This window comes from Cynocephalus volans, chromosome 12, assembly GCF_027409185.1.
Source record: "Cynocephalus volans isolate mCynVol1 chromosome 12, mCynVol1.pri, whole genome shotgun sequence".
NCBI classification, from domain to species: domain Eukaryota; kingdom Metazoa; phylum Chordata; class Mammalia; order Dermoptera; family Cynocephalidae; genus Cynocephalus; species Cynocephalus volans.
In genome coordinates this window covers 15,815,453-15,834,267 of record NC_084471.1, presented here as the reverse complement: position 1 = coordinate 15,834,267, position 18,815 = coordinate 15,815,453, and the positions used below count along the sequence as shown (strand labels likewise).

The window sequence follows — 18,815 nt, the reverse complement described above, 5'->3', positions numbered from 1 at the left end:
CCCTGCTGGCACCCAGTCCAGGCCAACTGCATGCAAATTAAGCCTTTGCTTTATATCTACTGAGCAACAACTAGCTGCCAAAATAGGTTTTTAATACTATATTTTATTTGCAATTACAAATCTGAAGTTTACTGATAAATGACCTCCTCACAAATGAAATAAAACAAGTAGCTGCAATTGACTGAGAGCCTAAGATGTGTCAGATGACTTCATAAATCATCATACTTAGGTCTTTGAATGTGTCTATAAGGAAGGTATTATTTCCATTCGTACATGAGAAAACTTAGACAATGAAACCAGGGGACAGACCCGCATTTTCCCTTGTGTATTAGTCCGTTTCTGTTGCTTATAACAAAATACACAGAACTGGGTAATCTGTAAAGAAAACGAAATCTATCGCTTACAGTTTCACAGGCTGGGAAGTCCAAAGTCCAGGGAACACGTCTGGTGAGGTGACTACAGCAAAGCAGGGTGTCACATGGTGAGAAAAGAGGAGCAGAGAGAGATTAACCTCCTCATGTGCTCTCCTTTTAAAGCCCTCAGAACACTCCTGACCACCATTATTAATCCATTCACTATTGCACTGTCCTACAATCTAATCACCCCTTCAAGACCCCACCTTTCAATTACCATAATAGGATTTCCCACCTTCAACAGTTACAGTCCTATACATGAACCTTGGGGTATGCAATTCAATCAATCTACAACACCTTGCTATTCTATTCCCCTAACCCCAGTCAGAGCAGGCCTTGACTAGGGGAAGAGAAAACTAGCAAAAGAAAATGTACTTCACTAAGCAGGATGGGCTAGATTTCTAGAAGCAGCAATAAAATTTGGTTAATAGGAAGAGAAGAATACAGTTTGTTAAACATACAGTTCCTTGGGCTAAGATGATCTGAAGGTCAGGATGTTTGTTCCTTAAATGAATGCCGTATGACTTAAGTAACACCTGTAACCTCTCTCCTCTAGTTGTTTTTGCAGATAACAAACAACCACAAGTCTGCTTTGAAGTCAGTACACACCCAGACTGGAAGGAGCCAAGGGGGTCTTAGGATGTCAGAAATAATTATGCTAACCTCATCGTTGAGCATTCAAATTCCCACACGACTCCCAGGACCCCCACTCATGATTTTTCTCTATAAATGCTTATGATTTTAATAGGTTGAGGGGCACAAGGTCTTTAAGCCTCTTAGGCTGCCACTGTACTCTTCTGAATGGTGATCCAAAGAAATGTTAATTTTTAACACTGAAAACTTTGGCGTGAGAGATTTCTTAGTCATTTGGGCAGAGATGACGGACCTCTCTTGGTTTGGTAACAAGAAGGTAAGAAATGGTCTACCAGTTGGTAGGTGGCACAGACAGGTGACACAGAAGAGATGGTCAAGCAGCTGGGAGGGGGCACAGACAGGTGACACAGAAGAGATGGTCAAGCAGCTGGGAGGGGGCACAGACAGGTTTCAAACCCAGAGCTTTCTGACTGCAAAGCCCATGTCCCCCCCATTCCAGCTGTTCTCACTCCCGGGAGGTGGCCACTCCCCAGTGATGGGCAATGGGAATGAAAATGCTCAGTACACCGGGGACACCTTTCAGTCTCTTCCCTCTTGCCCAAGCTGTTTTGCTGCTCTGTGTCTTCCCAAATGACAACACGCTCTCTTATGTGTCCCCAGGACACTCCTACTGACCTTTCAAGACTGAGCCTGGGGCTCACCTTCCTCATGGAGTCCTTTCTGAGCTCTGGCCATGTGGGGCCCTTGTGTACTGGGGTTCTCACTGCACCAGGGGCATACTTTGATTTCTGGGTTGATCTGCCATCCGCAGCCCCAGAAAAACACCTCATTCATTTCTGTTCTCTACTGACTGGTGCAGTGCCCAGAGGAGGAGCTACATACAGACTCTTGATTTTAGTAAAAGAGAAGGGGGAAAAGGAAGGAGGGTATATGGAGGGTGACAACATTGGTCCAAGCCAAAGTGGCTCTACCCCTCATTGTCTGTGACCTAGGGCGAGTTTCTCAACACCTTGCACTTTCCTTTATCTACAAAAGGGGAGATGCTAGTACCTACCTGAGAGATGTGCTGTGAAAAATAAATGCAAATGCTTAGAAGAGGAACACAGCAAAGGTTCATCAAGTGTTAACTTTTATTATCCTGCACTAAGGACGGAAAGGAGGAACAGCCTCAAAGCCTAAAGGAGCCGAGCCATTCATGGGAGGAGAAAACAAGTGAAGAAGCCAACATGCAATTCGAGGGTCTCTCTCTGATTACTATCTGTCATTGAAACATCTGGAAAGCAATGCAGAGATCATGTGGTGCAGAGGGTGGACCAAAGGTAAAACAGACTCCTTTCTATTCAGAGAGTCATCTGAGCAGGAACATCTGTTAGAAGAGAGACGGTGAGAGTGGAGTATAAAAATTTGGTAAATACTCATTCTTGGATATCCTTACTTATCTGCCCCTTCATGCCACTCACCTCTGAGTGTTTGCCCAAAACATGAAATTAGGCCACAGGCTCATCTCTCTCCAGCCTGTCTCCTTCACTGCTGCCTTGGAATGGGCACTCGTGTGTGCCCTGATGATCTGGGAGGCAAGAAGGGCCTACGTTCCTTTCTGGACAAGGGATTTGAAAAGTCCAGGAACCCAAACTGCCCCAAATCGCCCTGGAATGAGCTACGCACAGCATTCCAGGAAGCACAAATCACAGGTATGTCTTCTCAGAAGGGAAAGACGAGGGCCCAGTTATCTCTACTGCTCAGAGAAGGCTCACTCTCTTCTGTCCCTAAAGGCTGGATCCAACCATCAACAGCAGCCAAGGCAACTGGCACATGATCCAAGCAGGAAACGACATGGTTTAAAAAGTAAGAAAGAGTAACACAACTGAGCTCACTTAGCCTGGAGTAGAAGTTTTGATCTTCTGCATTTTCCCAGTATATATAAAGAGGTAGGTGTTGAGAAAATAGAATAGTTTGGTCAGGGCCCTTGCCTCAGGTCCAGTTGGGTATGGTTTTAGCACATCCTTTGTAAGCAAATTGTGTGTGTGTGTGTGTGTGTGTGTGTGTGTGTGTGTGTGTGTGTGTGTGTGTGTGCGTGTGCGTGCATGCGTGCGTGTAGTTAGTGTGCATGCATGCCAACGTGTCTTTTTAGTTTTGGTGCTATTCTCGGGTCCTTGAGAGAGAGAGAGAGAGAGAGAGAGAGAGACGGGTAGGAAGGAGTTTTAGTGAAGCAGGCAGACAGGTGTCTGCCTGGGGCGGCTGCTGTCAACACAACCATGCTTTCCAACCTGTGGCTTCCAAGGACCTTTTGGCCTGTTACCTAGCTCATAGACCTGTATGAAGGGGTCTGATGACCCATTCTGGCGTATGAGGGGTCTGGTGATCCAGCCTGGCGTGTTTAGGGTTTGTGACCCAGTCTGTGAACAGGCTTGCAGGGTCTGTGGGCTCCAGACCCAGCCTTAGCTCGACAATTGGCCCAGTCAGTGCAGGTTACCAGTAGCTAAAAGAGCCTGACAACTGACGTAGTCGAGTAGCTTTACAATTGGCATCATGAACAGGATTAAGAGCTAGACAACTGGAACTGTGAGGATTCCAGACATTAGCAGTGGCGCCACATTAGGTTACTCATATACAGAGAGATGACCAGCTTTTCCCACTCTCTATGGAGAGCTAAGCAAGAGACAGTGGCCTTACATAGAAAGGAGAAAGATCTAGAATCATGCCCATTTTAGCAACCTTGGAGAGATCATAATAGACATGACTGCCTGGGTTAAATACTAGCTCTCCCACTCAGTAACTCTCAATGCTTGACCAAATTGTTGAGATCTGTCTCCCATTTCCCCAACTAAAATGGGAATATTAGTACCTACCTTATCAAATGGTTCTGAGGAAGAAATGGGTTGATGCAAGTGAGTTATGCTCGATGCATAATAATAAATGTTCCATTAAATAGGAGCTAATATTTTTACTTCTGGCACTTCAACACCTACTGAGCATCTACTCTATCCCAGGTTCCCAGGTATTGTACCAAAGACTAAGGATTTACGGATGACTAAAGAAAGGTAAGCCCTCACCATCAGAAGGGTGTGGAAATCAAGGTAATTAATAACAATGTATCCAGCACTATGAGACAAGCACTTTTCTGAGTAGTGTTCACCACAATTTTTGTCAGTCTGTGCAACAACTCCTAAAAGGAGGTAAGTTGTGTAAATGAAGTTCAATTCAACATAAATGATTAGCAGAAGTACAAACAATATATTGCCTGAGGATAATAATACCTGCCTCAGGAACGTGGTGTGAGGACTGCGATTTACAGTCAGAGGAGACAGAGAGCAAGGCTACTCTGCAAGACAAACAGTAGGCACTCAGTCAGTGCTGCCATTACTATGCTGATTATTATTAAATCCGAGTCCTGATGCCCAGGAGAGGAGAAGGGAAGCTGAGAAGAGCCACCCAAAGGCTTCACTTGATCCAGGTCAAACTTCCCACATCGTCAGAAGATAAGGATCACCCGAGGCACTTGTTAAAAATGCACCTCTCCTGCAGCACTCTGTTTAGTAGATCTGCGGCAGGTATTTTTCATAAGTGCCCCAGGATGGGCTGGGAGTCTATGTTTAAAAAAAAAAAAAAAAAATGCCCCGGGTGATTCTTATCATTTGGCCAATTCTGAAACCGAAGAGCTAGGTGACCTCCTTACAGTCAGGAGGAGTAAATACTCTCTCAGGTTCCTCTTAATGGACACTAGCAGCTGAAGCCAAGTCCAGATTGAGGAATGAGCTTCCCCAGGAGCTGGCGAGGACAAGGAAGCCAAAGCACAGGGTTCCATGAGCCAGTCCCCAAGACCTGCATGTGGCCTCCTGCCTACCTTTCTTGAGAGCTCTCCACCACGCGCTCTCTCCTCCTTTTCTTTCCAGCCACCCTGACTTCTCACTGTCCTACAGAGGCACCAATCGCTACCTCATGCTATTCCCTCTGCCTGGCTCTGCTTCACTGTCACCAACCAGAGGCCTACCCAGAGCACCCTATTAAAGGCATGTCCCTTCCTTCCTCACTGCTCACCAAGCCCACTGCCCTGCCACCAGCACTATCATGTCACTCTGCTTAATGTTGCTCTGTTGGTTGCACTCATCCCCCCTCAGCACGGTATAAATTTGTCTGTCACCTCCCTCCATCCACTGGAAAGGAAGATCCATGAGAAGAGGCGACACACTCATGTGGTTCAGAGCTCTAACCCAGTGCCCTACCACAGTGCCTGTGTCTTTGAATGAATGAAAAATCTTGGGTGACCTACATACTGGCTCTGAAGCTCAGTGTATTAGTCCAGTTTTGTGTTGCTGTAACAGAATACCTGAGACTGGGTAATTTATGAAGAAAAGAGGTTTATTTGGCTCACGATTCTGGGACAGCTGCATTTGGCACAGGCCTCAGGCTGCTTCTACTCATGGCGGAAAGTGGCAGGCAGCCGGTGGGTACAAGCAGATCACATGGAGAGAGGAAGCAAGAGAGAGAGGAGGGAGGTGCCAGGGTCTTTTAAATAACCAGCTCTCAGCTCTCGTGGGAACTAATAAAGAGAGAACTCACTACCCCCACCCAGGGAGAGCATTAATCAATTCTTGAGGGATCCACCCCCCATGACTCAAACAGCTTCCAATACTGCCACCCTGGGGATCAGATTTCCAAATGAGTTTTGGGGGCACAACACATTCAAATTCTATCACTCGGTGACCTCATCTGAAACGGAATGCCCTCCTTCCCTAGTGGGGCTATGGGTGGATTACTTAAATGCAGACAAGCGCTCATGTTCAAGTGTGCCATGCTACCTAATCTTAAGTGCTACCAACTGATGGAGCTGGGGAGGCTTCCTGGCCATCACCGCAAGCCCCAATGCCCATCTGGCTGCGCTCCTGCCAGGGCATTCACAGATTCCTAGTAAGCGGGGCATGGAGTGCCCCCTGCTGGAGCAAAAAGCCAAATATCCATTATCTAAAGGTCCTACCCTAGAGAGAGAAGGAATCTTGGCACTGCTGGGGCCCTTCCCAACAGTGCAGCTTTGCCACATTCGACTCTGTGACTCCTTGAGTGATTTTTGCTTCCGAGAGCAGTCAGCATACCCAAAGCGGCTGCTGGACCCAAAATGACTCTGTAAACGTGCTCTCTGTAAATGTAGGCACAATGGATTCCTTTTCATCTTCACAAAAACCCCGTCAAGTAGGTAACAGCACCCCTAATTGTGGAGGTGGTGATGTGGGCTAAGAGAGGTTAAGAGACTCAGCTGAAGATACTCAGCATTTAAAGGGAGGTTTGGGTATCAGGACCAGGTGCGCTGACCCAGAGACAGCCTATCAGATAAATCTGTTATGAGAGTGATTACACCTGATGTCAGAGGGCCCTTCCTCTCTTTAAAGTTCTCGCAACAGTTCACTTATGTAAAATAATTCCGTTTTCTCCAAACATGGCCAATGCATCCACAATTAGCTGTAGGTGCCTTTGTGACCACACTACAATATGTCTCAGAGTCTCCCCTACCCCTTTCTAACACTAAAGGGAGTGCTGCAGATGCCTGGAAATATACCTGGATAGAAACCAACAAATGTGACATCCACCTTCTGTTTCACCTTTACTACCACGAAATGATAATGATGATGCATAATGAAGAGGTCAACAACAGTCAGTGAATCAAATCAACTGGTGACACAAACTGTCAGGGTAGTGGCTCCAATTACTCCAGAGGCAACGGAGGCTGCGAGCTTAGGCAAGCCACAGTCCTCCAGGCCTCAGTTTCCCCAGTTGTAAAACAAAGGCCTTATTTGAACCAGGTGGGTGACTTTTTGCATCTCTCCCAGGAGATCTTTCAGGATTCTAGGAAAACACAAGAAGGGGAAGAAAAACAAAGATGTATTGAAGGACCACTGTCGTATATCAGGTAGTTTATTTAGACTTTATACAACTGCATAAGCTACATATTATATTCCCCTTTTAATGGAGAAGAAACTGACCTGCAGGGATGTTAAGTTACTTGTCTACAGTCACTCTGTGATTTAAATGGTGTCGCTGAAATTCAAACTCAGATCTGGCTGTCCTTTGGGGACATACTAACCCCACTATTAACCCCTGCCCTATAAAGTCCTTGTGTAGTATTCAAAGGTTTTATCTGCTTAGGTTATAAGCCTGCCTAGAAGATTCCTAATGTCTGTTCCTGCTCTTCATTGTATGAGTCCATGGCAGAAACAAAATAAAAATTGCATTAAAGGACTAATCAAATTTTCTGCTTGTATTGGCTTATAATAATCCTACTAGCCACAGAACATGGTTTGCCTTCTCGCCCAAAATAACTCCTTTTCATATGTCTCAGGGTTTGTCTTGTCCTTTCCTAAAACTTGAGCATATTGACTCTGAAATGTCAGCTACCAGTTGTTTCTGTACCTGCACGTTCTTGGAAGACTACAGTGTGCAGGGCCTTCTTTGACATGGCCAAACTCCCTTACTCCCCAGTTGGGTGGCCTTGGTCAAGAAGCTCAACATCCCTGAGCCTCAGTTTCTTCCTCTATAAAATGCGACAAGTGTGAAGTTGTTTGGAGGAATAAATTCCCTAACCCAGCACGAGGCAGAGGATATGCCAAAAGGTCCAAAGACAAAGTCTATCTGAGCCAGACAGGGGCTCAAGTGACATAAACAGATACTAGAAGCTTCTTCTCAATGATGCTCTACGTGAAACAACAGTGCAGAGGATGACACAGGGATCAACAGGGAAGGATGGAGACTGTGACAACTGCAGCATTCACACATTGTGCAAAGGGACATCAACTACTCAGCTCCAGCTGGTGGCCACTATGATGAAATGAGGACCTAGTTTGGCTAGATCTTTCTAGCTTTTTAAGAAAAGCTACAAATCATGATTTTTATATGCAATCTCCCAATTTTTAACCATTAGCAACAAATTCAAAAGTGGCAAAAGCAGTTGGTGGGCCAAATCCAACAAAATGGCTGGCCAGATGCAGCCAAAAACATCAGTTTAACTAGCAATAAACAGAAGCAATGGCTATGGTTTCCATCATGGTCATAGTTTAAACAATACGTTTCCTTTTCACAGTCCATATCTTCTATAATACAACAATAAAAGTTTTCTTACTTCTAGGAATAAGGATTTTATGAAGATGCATGTTTGTTTACTAATGCAGATGGCAACATTATCTAAAGAGGCTTCATGTCGATAACAAGAAATAATATTGTTTTAATATTAACTGAAGTTATGTCACTGCTAGAATCCTGGTAGGAATACTGGTCTTAGTTCAAACTGATGAAAACACTCTTTCAGAATAAGCAAATTTCAGATCTTAAAGTCAGTGCTGTGATCAAACCCTCCTAGGGTGAGTATCTGTCCAAATGGTAAGTTATATCAGGAAGGAAAAAAGGAAGTGTGGTTAAATAGAAGTGTCAAACATCAATCCCCAAAGAAAAGTCTCATGCTTAAAAAGCATTTGCATTTCAAAGTTAAACAGTGACATAGATTCATAAATCCCAAAGGTTAATAAAACTCTTCTCATCTAAAAAAATGCAAAACCTACAAAATCACTTCAAATTCAGCTACTTATTTAACCATCAAGACTTGCATAGGTTTTTTAAAAAATAACATACAGAAAAGTGAACAAATCATAAATTAAACACAGTGGATTATTACAAAGTGAATACATCTGTATAATCACCATACAGGTTAAAAACTAAATCAATAGCAGCACCCCGAAGTCTTCTTTATGCCCTGCCTCTGTCTCTGGCCCACAATTTCTCCCCCAGAGGTTACTCTTCTGGGTTGGTAAGAGCCTACATTAACTTCTGCCTGTCTTGGAACCTCACACAGTTGGAATCATACAGTATGTATTATTTCGTGTCTGTGTTCCTTTGCTCAACTCTCTGTGAATATCTTCATTTTCTCTACTCTGTAGTACTTCACTATATACATACGCCACTATTTTTTTATTTCACTGTTGATGGACATTTCCTAGTTCCCTGTTTGGTGCTGTGATAAATCATGCTGATGTGAACATTCCAGTACAAGTCTTTTGTGCACATGTACATGCATGTCTCTTTGGTGTGTGGCTGGGGACAGAGCTGGGGGGTCATGGGGTAAGCTTGGCTTTTCTTGATAACACCAAAGAGTTTTCCAAAGCAGTTATAGAAAGGCTATTTTTCACTTAAAATAAATAGACCATCAACACGTCTCTCTGAATGAAATCACCCTCGCCTTTTGTTAAATTGGTATCTGAAATAAAAAATAAATGAAATTGCATTAAAAAACAGGACCCCCAAAGATCCTAAGTTCTTTCTTTTTGGAAAACCTTAACCCACCATTGGTTACTAATTGATTAAACTCCTATAATAGACAAATTATTATGGTCTCAAATTATTTGAAAATTCAGACCAATACATCTGAATGCAATGACTTTTTCATGAGCTGTAAAGCTTGTTGGATATTTACATATCAAGTTAAAATTAAAGAACCCCAAACTCCTAGGGCAGGATAAAATGTTCATATAAGAAAACAGATGGCACAACATGCCTTTGCTTTGTCTCTAAAGGACGAGAAGAGGATGGAGAAGATGTAGGAGAACGAAGCTTAGGCGGAGTGGTATGGAAGGACAGATACTGATCTCCCCCACAAAGATCTCCATGTCCTAATCCCTGCAACCTGTGAATATGTGACATTACTCTGGCAAAATGAACTTTGCAGGTGTGATTAAGGATTTTGAGAGGAGATGATTATCCTACGTTATCTGGGTGGCCCAGAGTAATCACAAGGGTCTTTATAAGAAGGAGGCAGGAGAGTCACAGACTGATTTGAAAACACTACATTGCTGGCCTTGGAGATGGAAGAAGGGGCCACAAGCCAAGGAAAGCAGGCAGCCCCTAGAAGCTAAAAGAGGCCAGAAGATGGATTCTTCCCTGGGGCCTCCAGAAGGAACCAGCCCTGCTAACACCTTGACTTTAGCCCAGTGAGAGTGATTCTAGACTTCAGACCTCTAGACCCGTAAGACAGTAAATTTGTGGTTTTTAAGCCACTAAGTTTGTGGTGATTTGATACAGCAGCTGTAGGAAACTAACACAAGGTGGGTACTGGGATTCGTAGAAACCAAGGTTTCCCGACTCCTGGTCCAGGGCTCTTGCCATGGGCTCTGCCGGGAGATGCAGCCAGCTGAGGCATCAGTGTCATTTTCTCCACCCTACCAAGATAGCCAATATTATTTTAAGATCGAAGGTGGGTATAAGAAAAGTAGAGGTCATGTTGGCAACCATCGCACAACCAAATAAAACTGTGCTAGGCTCCACTGCCCTCTCAGATAAAGAGACCCTTTCTGGCCCACAGGTAAGAACCACAAACATAGGCAGCCCCACTCTGCACTCTGTGGCCTGGCACCATTTGAAGCTGCTCCCTCTCACACTCACATTCTCATTCTTTCCACACTTTTGCTCAAGCTCAGCACTAACAGCTATTAAGCACTGGCTAGGAAAGTTCTTTGTTTTTGATCTGCTAAAAAAAAAGTCAACACAACTTGTATATAACCCTTTCCATTTCATTTCACGTTCTGCATCCTGTGTTCTTACACCCCATAATATCCTTATATAGTGATACCTTTGGGACACTGGCAGGAAGGCAAAAATGGGCTTTGCTGCCATCAATGCTGCACCAGCCTAGTCTTGGGGGAGACTGAAGCCTTCCGCAGACTGTTCGCTATCACCCTGTGCAGTCTGAGTTCACAAACCTCCCAGGCCATTTTCTGGGCAGTGGGGAGTGGGTCCGAGGCTGAGGAATCAAGTCACATTTGAACAAGCCCTCCTGGGATAAAATACGCTCCCCCCATCTCCCTGTTCCACTGCTTTGTGCCTCAAGATTCCCCCATAATATTAATGCAAAGAAAAAGCTTTTTCTTACAACTCTCTGCTTCTCACTGCAACTCTTCGAAACAATCAAATGTCAGGACCCCATTTCTTTCTGTTGAAATGTGTTGTGGTGACTCTCAAAGGCATTCACTTCTGGAGGAGTGCATGCTGATAAGAACAGAATGAACAGTGAACTGAGGCTTTAGGAATGACAAAATCTGGATGAGGACTGAAATCAGTTCAGAAATTAATATCCCATACCTATTCATGACACTGGTTCTAAATGGTCAGGACACTGCATCCTCTGAAGACATTTGCTTTTATTTATTTATTTTTTTGGTGGCTGGCAGGTACAAGGATCTGAACCCTTGACCTCAGTGTTATAACACCACACTCTAACCAACCGAGCTAACTAGCCAGCCAGACGTTTGCTTTTAAATAACACCCACACTCTCCCGGGGCTGCCTCCCTGACAAAGGGAAGCGTCAGCACTGAGCTGGTTGTGAATTATCAGAGGGCGCACCGTTGTGTGAACAATTTTCTGAACGGCTGCCAAGCACCCTTCTTCCTTCTTCCACATGCTATAACTCAGTTACAGGTAAATACATCTCCTTGATGGGCAGAAAAGAAAGAACCACACCCCACAAATAAAACCCACCATGCTCATGAGGAAAGGTGATTCTGGTAGAAAAGAACAAGCATGATCTAAACTCAAATGAAGTATGGTTGAGCAGAATCACCTAAGTCCAAGAATTAACATCACAACCAAAAGGAAGGAGAGGCTACGGGAACCACGTCCTCAGGTCTCAAAACCACAGAAGCTCACAGCACCAGGAGCCCTTCCCTACCAGTGGCCCCTGCTTCCCTCAAGCAGGAGGGAAGAATCCTTTCCAGTAAACACTTACTAAAGACCCATTAAGAATGGGTGCTCAGTTAGGTACTGGGAATGTAAACATGAATGAAACAGTCCCTTGCCTTAAGAAACTCACCAGTGAGTCCTTAAAAAACACCAAACAAGCAAAGTTATCATTCGGCGAGTGCTGTCCACAGAACTTTCCACACGGGATCAGACACTGAGGGAAACTGGCACTGAATATGGGCACTGAAGGTGTCAGCTGGGAGGAGTGTCATAGAAAAAAGAACTGTGTACTGGGCAGATGGAACACAAAAGCGAAAATTAAGAGGCAGGAAAACACAGGTTTTCTCTGAGAGTTCAATGGGCACTGTAACCTGAGCGAGATCAGAAATGATAGGCTGGAGGGAAAAAAGATGGTGAAAGACCCAGAGTCATGGTAAGGAGTCCAGAGTTAACCCAGGAGGCAACGGTGAGAGCTGTTGGGACCGGAAGCCACAGGAAGGCACATTGACTTGATCATTCATTCATTCAACGAACATTTGGCAACCAGCTCCCCTCCGGTACTGTAGTAGGAGCTAGAGATGGAAGTACGAACAGAAGAGAGCTGCTCCTTCCCCTCCTGCTGCTCATAAATCAGCCACAAAGACGGGTGATTATGAAAACAAGAAAAACAAAGCGCAGAGAGGATGAAGGGGAAGTCCAGGAGTCCGGGAAGCAGGCAGCAGAGGAAGTCAACCTAGTTGAGGGTGAGGAGCAATCGTGTTTCAGCCGAGACCGAGGCTCAAAGCCAACCAGGTGAAGAAGGGGAAGGGAGAAACACAAGGGCAACAGGGGGTCTCAGGGAGGAGGAGCAGTGTGTGAGAGGAGCAGAGGCCCTGGAGGACAGCGCATGCCAGGATCTGAAGGCATCCAGCATGGCCGGGCAGGGAACAGGAGCGAAAGGGGGACATCAGGAGATGGGCCAGAGGGGCCTGCAAGGAGCAGAGCAGCGCTGTGATTTAGCCCTGGTGACTCCATGGATGACGGAGAGAGCATGCTGATGCATTTAGTCTTGATCACAAAGGAGGATTGGCAGAGCCACGGCCACAGCAGCAATGACACACAGGAAACAAAAGACAAACTGTAAGAGGCGGAGATCAGATTCACCAGGAATGAAGGAGGAAGAAGAGAATAACTACAACAAAGTTTAGAGCTGGGACTGTTAACTGATGGGGTAGAGGAAGGGGTTGGGTTCAGGAACTTGGGGGTTAAACTACCCACAAAACATCCCCGATTAGCATCCCTCACTCGGCCTCTGGCAAATGGTCTAGGAATGGGGATCTCATCTCTCTTCCAGATGGTGAACTCCACGCCAGAGAATGAAGTTGTTAAAACAGGCACTCATCTCTACATCAAGACAATTCTCACTGATCTTTTATGCATTAATCCTGGTTTCACAATCAGGAGCAAATCACAATAAGCCTGTTCCCTTAATTGGGGAAGATTCTGGTCATTTCCAATTCACTTACATCAGACACAAATAAACATAAAATAGTAGGTAAAATGCCGGTTCCCCAATAGGTCGGCTTCATCCTGACAACTCCATCTCACACTGGAGGAGACTAAGGCCTAGAAAGAAGAGTGATTGTGACCCCAAATCACCTAGCTCCTCTGGCTGAGCTGATTTTAGAGCCTGAGACAGCGGACCCCATGCAGGGCTCTCTCATACACTGACGCACGTAATCTGACTCCAAAACAATATGCTGACAGCATCCACATCTAGGAGGGAGTTCTTGTCTCTGCTCTCAGAAGATCCACTGAAATTAAACAAGGTTGAAAAATAAATAAACTGTTGTATAAATAGTATTTCAATGAATGCAGGTAGCAACTCTGTCCCTTATTTATAGCTTCACCTGCCATGAGACCAAAATCTCAAGGGTGTCAGTAAATGGATTGTAACATGGTGATGTTTAACTACAGAGAGAAGAATGTCTCTGCAAGCTCTTTTGGAAATGCACTGATGTCTGCTGCAAATGACAGGTAGAGTCTTTGTCTCCTAACAAATACTCAGCCTGTTCTAGAGTCTCAGGATCTCTGGGTCAGGCAGGGTCAGGCAGGTTATCTTGTCCAATTGCCCCTGAAGCTCAAATCCCTCCCACGGTACTGGACTTCTGTTTGTACATCTCTCATGTAGAGTGTTTCACTACCTCCCAGGAAGCTCATTCCAATTTTGGACAGAATGATCCTCATTATGAGGAGCTTGACATCTGACTCCTTGTCATGTCCCTCCATAGATTTGGGGATGATCAGAGCAGTCCTAGCCTCTCTGGCAGGTGACAGCCCTTTGACTGTTTGCTGAAACTGATCGTGTACACCATGAGCCTCTGTGTCTTCAAGGTAAACATTCCCAATTCTTTACACTATTTCTTACATAATCAGGTTTGAATTGGCACTGTCATTTACCTAGATTCTCCTAAATGTGCTGACTTGCATAGATTGTTCTTACAATGTAGAGCCCAGAAATAAATGCAGCTGCCCAACTGCAGACTAACTGATGCCCAGTAAAAGAAATCTGTCACCTTTGTCATTCTAGTTGGAATATTTGCATTAATGTGCCCACATCATCTAGTCCCTACTTAATGCAGTTTGTGATTTGAATCCAAGAGAAGGGTTTACTCTTAAGTATCACATTGACAGATACATACAGCACCTACACCCAGTCTATGCATATTGTCTGGAGTATTTTCCCTATCCTCCCAGTTTCCCATAATCTATCTTCCAGCCTGGTGAAATCACTCAAAGTCAATGTTCACAGTCACTCATTTGGCCAGGGCTGGGCTGGTAGCACAATGCTGGAAAGCAGCCTTCAAGCTGACACCACACCATTACCACGCACAGCCAGCTAAAATTCTCTATAACCCCAAACAACTTCTAGTCTCTTCTCTTTGAGATGTCACACTATTTGCCTCTGGGTGCCACCCCTTTTCCAATCTCATTCCACATGTTTCAGAGACCTCCCTCCACCCTGTGACCAGAAATAGGCACAGGGCTCAAGGTTAACTAAAAAGTACCAGCTTCCCTCACCAGACTCCCCCAACCACAGTGACTGGTTTCAGGATAAGTAACCAGAGGCAATCCAATGAGATACAATATTGGGGAATTAGGAAAAGAAAGAAATTTTCTTTCAACTGGGACTGGTGAGGACAGGATATAAGCCTCAAGCTGCCTCTGTGCAGGAAAAGCCACCCTGAGAAGAACGAAGGCAGAGAAAAGTATAGCAAAGGAATGGAGAGAGACCTAGTGACAAAAATAACAAATGAGCCCCTGGATCCAACCCTGCCTGAAGTCTGCCCTAACTTTGAAGCTATTAATTTTATTAACTATCAAATTCTCTTTCTGCTAAAATCAGTATGGGTTGGGTTTCCACCAATAAGCAGAAATTAAAATTATGCAACTTCTCTGCAGAAAGATCATGTGACACCTTGTCAAACCCCTTGCCAAAATCTAATACCTCCCTGAAGCCCCAATCTACAGCACAATATTGTAATAAAAAATTCAAGCTCCTGAGTCTAATCCAGGCTCCCTCTTGACGGGCTTTGAGGCCTTGGGAAGATCACTGAAGCTTCCGTGTCTCATGCTCCCTATCTGTAAAGTAGTGATACTAACTGTACCTACTACACAGGATCATTGTAGAGAAAGAGTTAGTACATCAAAGTCCTTACAACAATGCCTGGCACACAGACATGCCCAAAATACTAGTCAGTGACGTTGTTGATATCACCATTGTCATCATTATTATTATTATTACCAGTTTAGTTACATTGTCAAAGGTCAATGTTTATTAAACCTGTACTAGTACTGGGTGCCTGTGCCTTCTTTTATAAGGGCTTTTCCATCACCTGTAGGAGAATGCCTCCCTACATCTCTTCTAGGATCAACATCAACTCACCTTCTTCCCTCTGATCCCTTTGCCAAAAATTAACCATCCTTGCCATGGCATAATTTACTCCATCTAGCTGCTCAGATGAAGGCTAATGGGTGGGAACAATAACAGGGGTGTGGCACTGGGCCCCAGCACTGGGCTGAGAATCAGGAGCCCTCCCTGCCGTGCAGCACATAAGTTCCACCTTGTTTATATTCAGCGTAGCTAACTCAAGGCAAATTTCAGAAAGTGAAGTGGAGCTCCTAATTAAAAGGTAGCCTTGAGCTGTCAATAAAATTATGCATAAAGGAAATGTTTAAAAACACAGTAGTAACTTCCTTGAAACAGATTTTCATTTGAGATCTTTTTTAAAAAATTCAAGTGTGGGGGTAAATAAAAAGAAAGTACGCTCTTCAACACTGCCACTCCCTTCCTCCCCGAAGCTTAGAGAACCATCTTTGATTCGCAAAACCTTGCACAGCATTTGAAATTGCTGGCTGGAAAAAACAGCGGATCTTGTCTTTTCTACTTATTTCTGGAAAGTGGCAGGGATTATCATTTGTTTTTGTTTGTTTGGGGAGGACAATTCTTCCTTGCATCCCTGTGCTCAGCCCATGGGTCTGACTGATCATCTTTCATGTCCAGCCCAGGCCTGACAGTTCCAATGAACCTCTTCCACAGCACCTGGCTGCTTCTATCAGACCATGCATCACAAAGGGCAGCAATCATTTGTTAACCTATCTATCTCCTCCACTACCATGAACGTCCAGATCTGTTATCTGAATTCTCTGCACTGGGTTGAGCATAGACACCAAACCACCACCACCACCACCACCACCACCACCACCACCACCAAATGCAGAACGAGTGAGTGAATGAATGAATGAATGAAAGGATGGACCAATGAATGAATCCTCTGGCCCAATGAACAGCTAAGTAATGCTGCCAGGGCCCACCCTCTTCCCCATTATCGGCCAGTGATCAAGCTGACAAAATGGTATCTGGCATCTGTGTGCCCACCACCATGCCACTGCAGCAAGGTGCCCCTTATTTTGTTTTTTTTTTTTTTTTCTCTTTTGCTCCTCATATTGCTGACCACCTCCAATTACCTGTGCAACCCCAGACAAGTCACTCCCATGGCTGGGCATCAAATTCTATTGTTCTAAGAAATGAAAAGTTGAAATTAGCCGGCTTTGAGGATCTTCTCTAGGATGCTGTGCCAGCCAGCGTTCTCTTTCCCCCCTCTTTCCCTCTCACTTTGATTTCCATTCTTACCTTCAAAGCTCCCAGCAAACAAGTAAATCCAGGTGATGGCCGGGATGCAGAGAAGAGTCAGTGAAGCAGCCAGGAATTTCCGTCTCCCTCTGCAGATTCCCAGCATCCTTTCGGAAGTGGCAATCCCTAATCCCAGCGCCGTTTCTCTGTCTGGGGCAGGAAGTCCTTGGCCTCCCTCATAATACTTTCTGGAAGAAAGAACAAAGAGTAAGAGCTGAGTTCTCAGCACAGTAAATGGATGCAAACTGCAGAAGAGACATATCTCAGAGACACTGAAAGGAGTTAGCCTGGTCCATGATTTCCTAACCCATTATCCGGAGAGATGATGCTATGGTCTTGCAGTCTATCAAAACTGAGACAGTTAATAAATACACAAATAGCAAAAACTGTAAAGAATCTCTCTCTCTCTCTCTCTCTCTCTCTCTTTCACACACACACACACACACACACACACACACACTTTATAGTACAGTTTCATTTTGAGGCCTGAAACTAACACAATTAAAGGAGCACTAGTTAGTGCCTATTATGTACCAAGCACTAACCAGGTGCTGTGCTTTCGAAGAACACTAGAACAGAGGTTGGCTTCGAAAACCATAGTCTAATGAGTTTATTCACAGAACCCCAAGAATGTGACAACTGAGATTCTCAGACCGCTGTGTGAAGGCAGGGGAAGCAGCTGACTGATCTGTATGTCATCAAGATGGCAGAACGGCTCCTGTGTTCTAGGCAGAGTGGACTGCAAGAGGCACTCAGTGCAGAAAGGGACAGGACAGGCCATGATACGCATCTGTGTGAAACTGCACCTCATTCACAGCGGGAAACCTAAAAACACTCACTAGGCACTGTCTTAACAGCTTCCACCTCCAGTATGGAAGAAGAAGTCCAGAAAAGCCTGGAAACGATTCAAACTTGCAGAGAATTGCCAGGAAAAAACATATAAACTGTAGGCAGCCTACAGAGGGACTATCTTTAGACCACGGTAGAAGACTGACCATGATGTGTTAAGAGAGAGACGGTCAATATGGATGAAGTAGAGAGGCCCTGATCTTTCACCTGAATACTGACCATGAAATCACATGACTTAGAAAGGTGTTAAAAAAAAATCAATAGAGCACGAGGTTACCTCTCTACACTCCTCCTAACATGGATGTCATTCTGGCTATAGGTGAAGAGAAAAGCCCACAGGGAGCCTCCCTAACAGAGGAGAATCTTCCCCCCATTGCGGACAGCTCTAAGAGGCTTCAGATTCACAAAGAGCAAACGTCCATGAAATAGCCGGTTCGGGTATCCCCTTGGAAATTCCCACAACGCGTCTTCCCTCTGTCGTAACCCTTACACCCCCACGATGGGGGTCTGGTTGGACCACCTCCTTTCCTCACCAGCCCCAGCGTTTCCAGAAGAAAGGTCTGCCATCTGATCCACCTTGCATTCCCTGAGACTTAGCACACTGCCTATCACCTGCAGGTGCCTGATAGTTGTCTGTTAAAGGAATAAATGGAATCAGATTCTAACCAAAGGCGACCCTTTCAAGCTTCAGGAGTTTGTGTTCAGCAAGACGCCAGAAATAAGCACCTAATGGAGCCAATCTCAACTGTAAACACCAGATTTCTTCTGCAACCACTCTGACACGATTTTCTAAATGGCCTGCTTTTGAAGCAGATGAAAGACCACAGGACTGGAGGGTGCAGACTGGAAAGTAAAACTGAAAAAGCAAAATCCTTTTGAACAAAGAATGTTGACTTGAGACAAGCCCCCCCAGGAAGTTTTTCATGCTAAAGTATGGGAAACAAAGCCTGCACACACACTCTGCTAGTCACAAGAGAGTGAGACCCACCGAGACACATGAATCTCTTAGAAGGGAGTGCCAGGGAAGAGCGCCATGCAGTTAGACAGATTCAGGTTCAAAGACACATGCGGCACT

The 18,815-nt window shown here is 44.9% G+C and overlaps 1 protein-coding gene across 6 annotated transcripts in view; it reads right to left on the bottom strand.

Annotated features, from left to right (window-relative positions):
- LARGE1 (LARGE xylosyl- and glucuronyltransferase 1) overlaps nt 1-18,815 on the bottom strand; it is a 538,741-nt gene that overhangs the window by 381,648 nt on the left and 138,278 nt on the right. For all 6 annotated transcript variants that reach the window (XM_063074931.1, XM_063074936.1, XM_063074933.1 and 3 more), the window contains one exon: nt 16,892-17,079. In XM_063074931.1, coding sequence (XP_062931001.1) covers nt 16,892-17,079 — 188 coding nt within the window. The remainder of the gene's footprint in view (nt 1-16,891; nt 17,080-18,815) is intronic.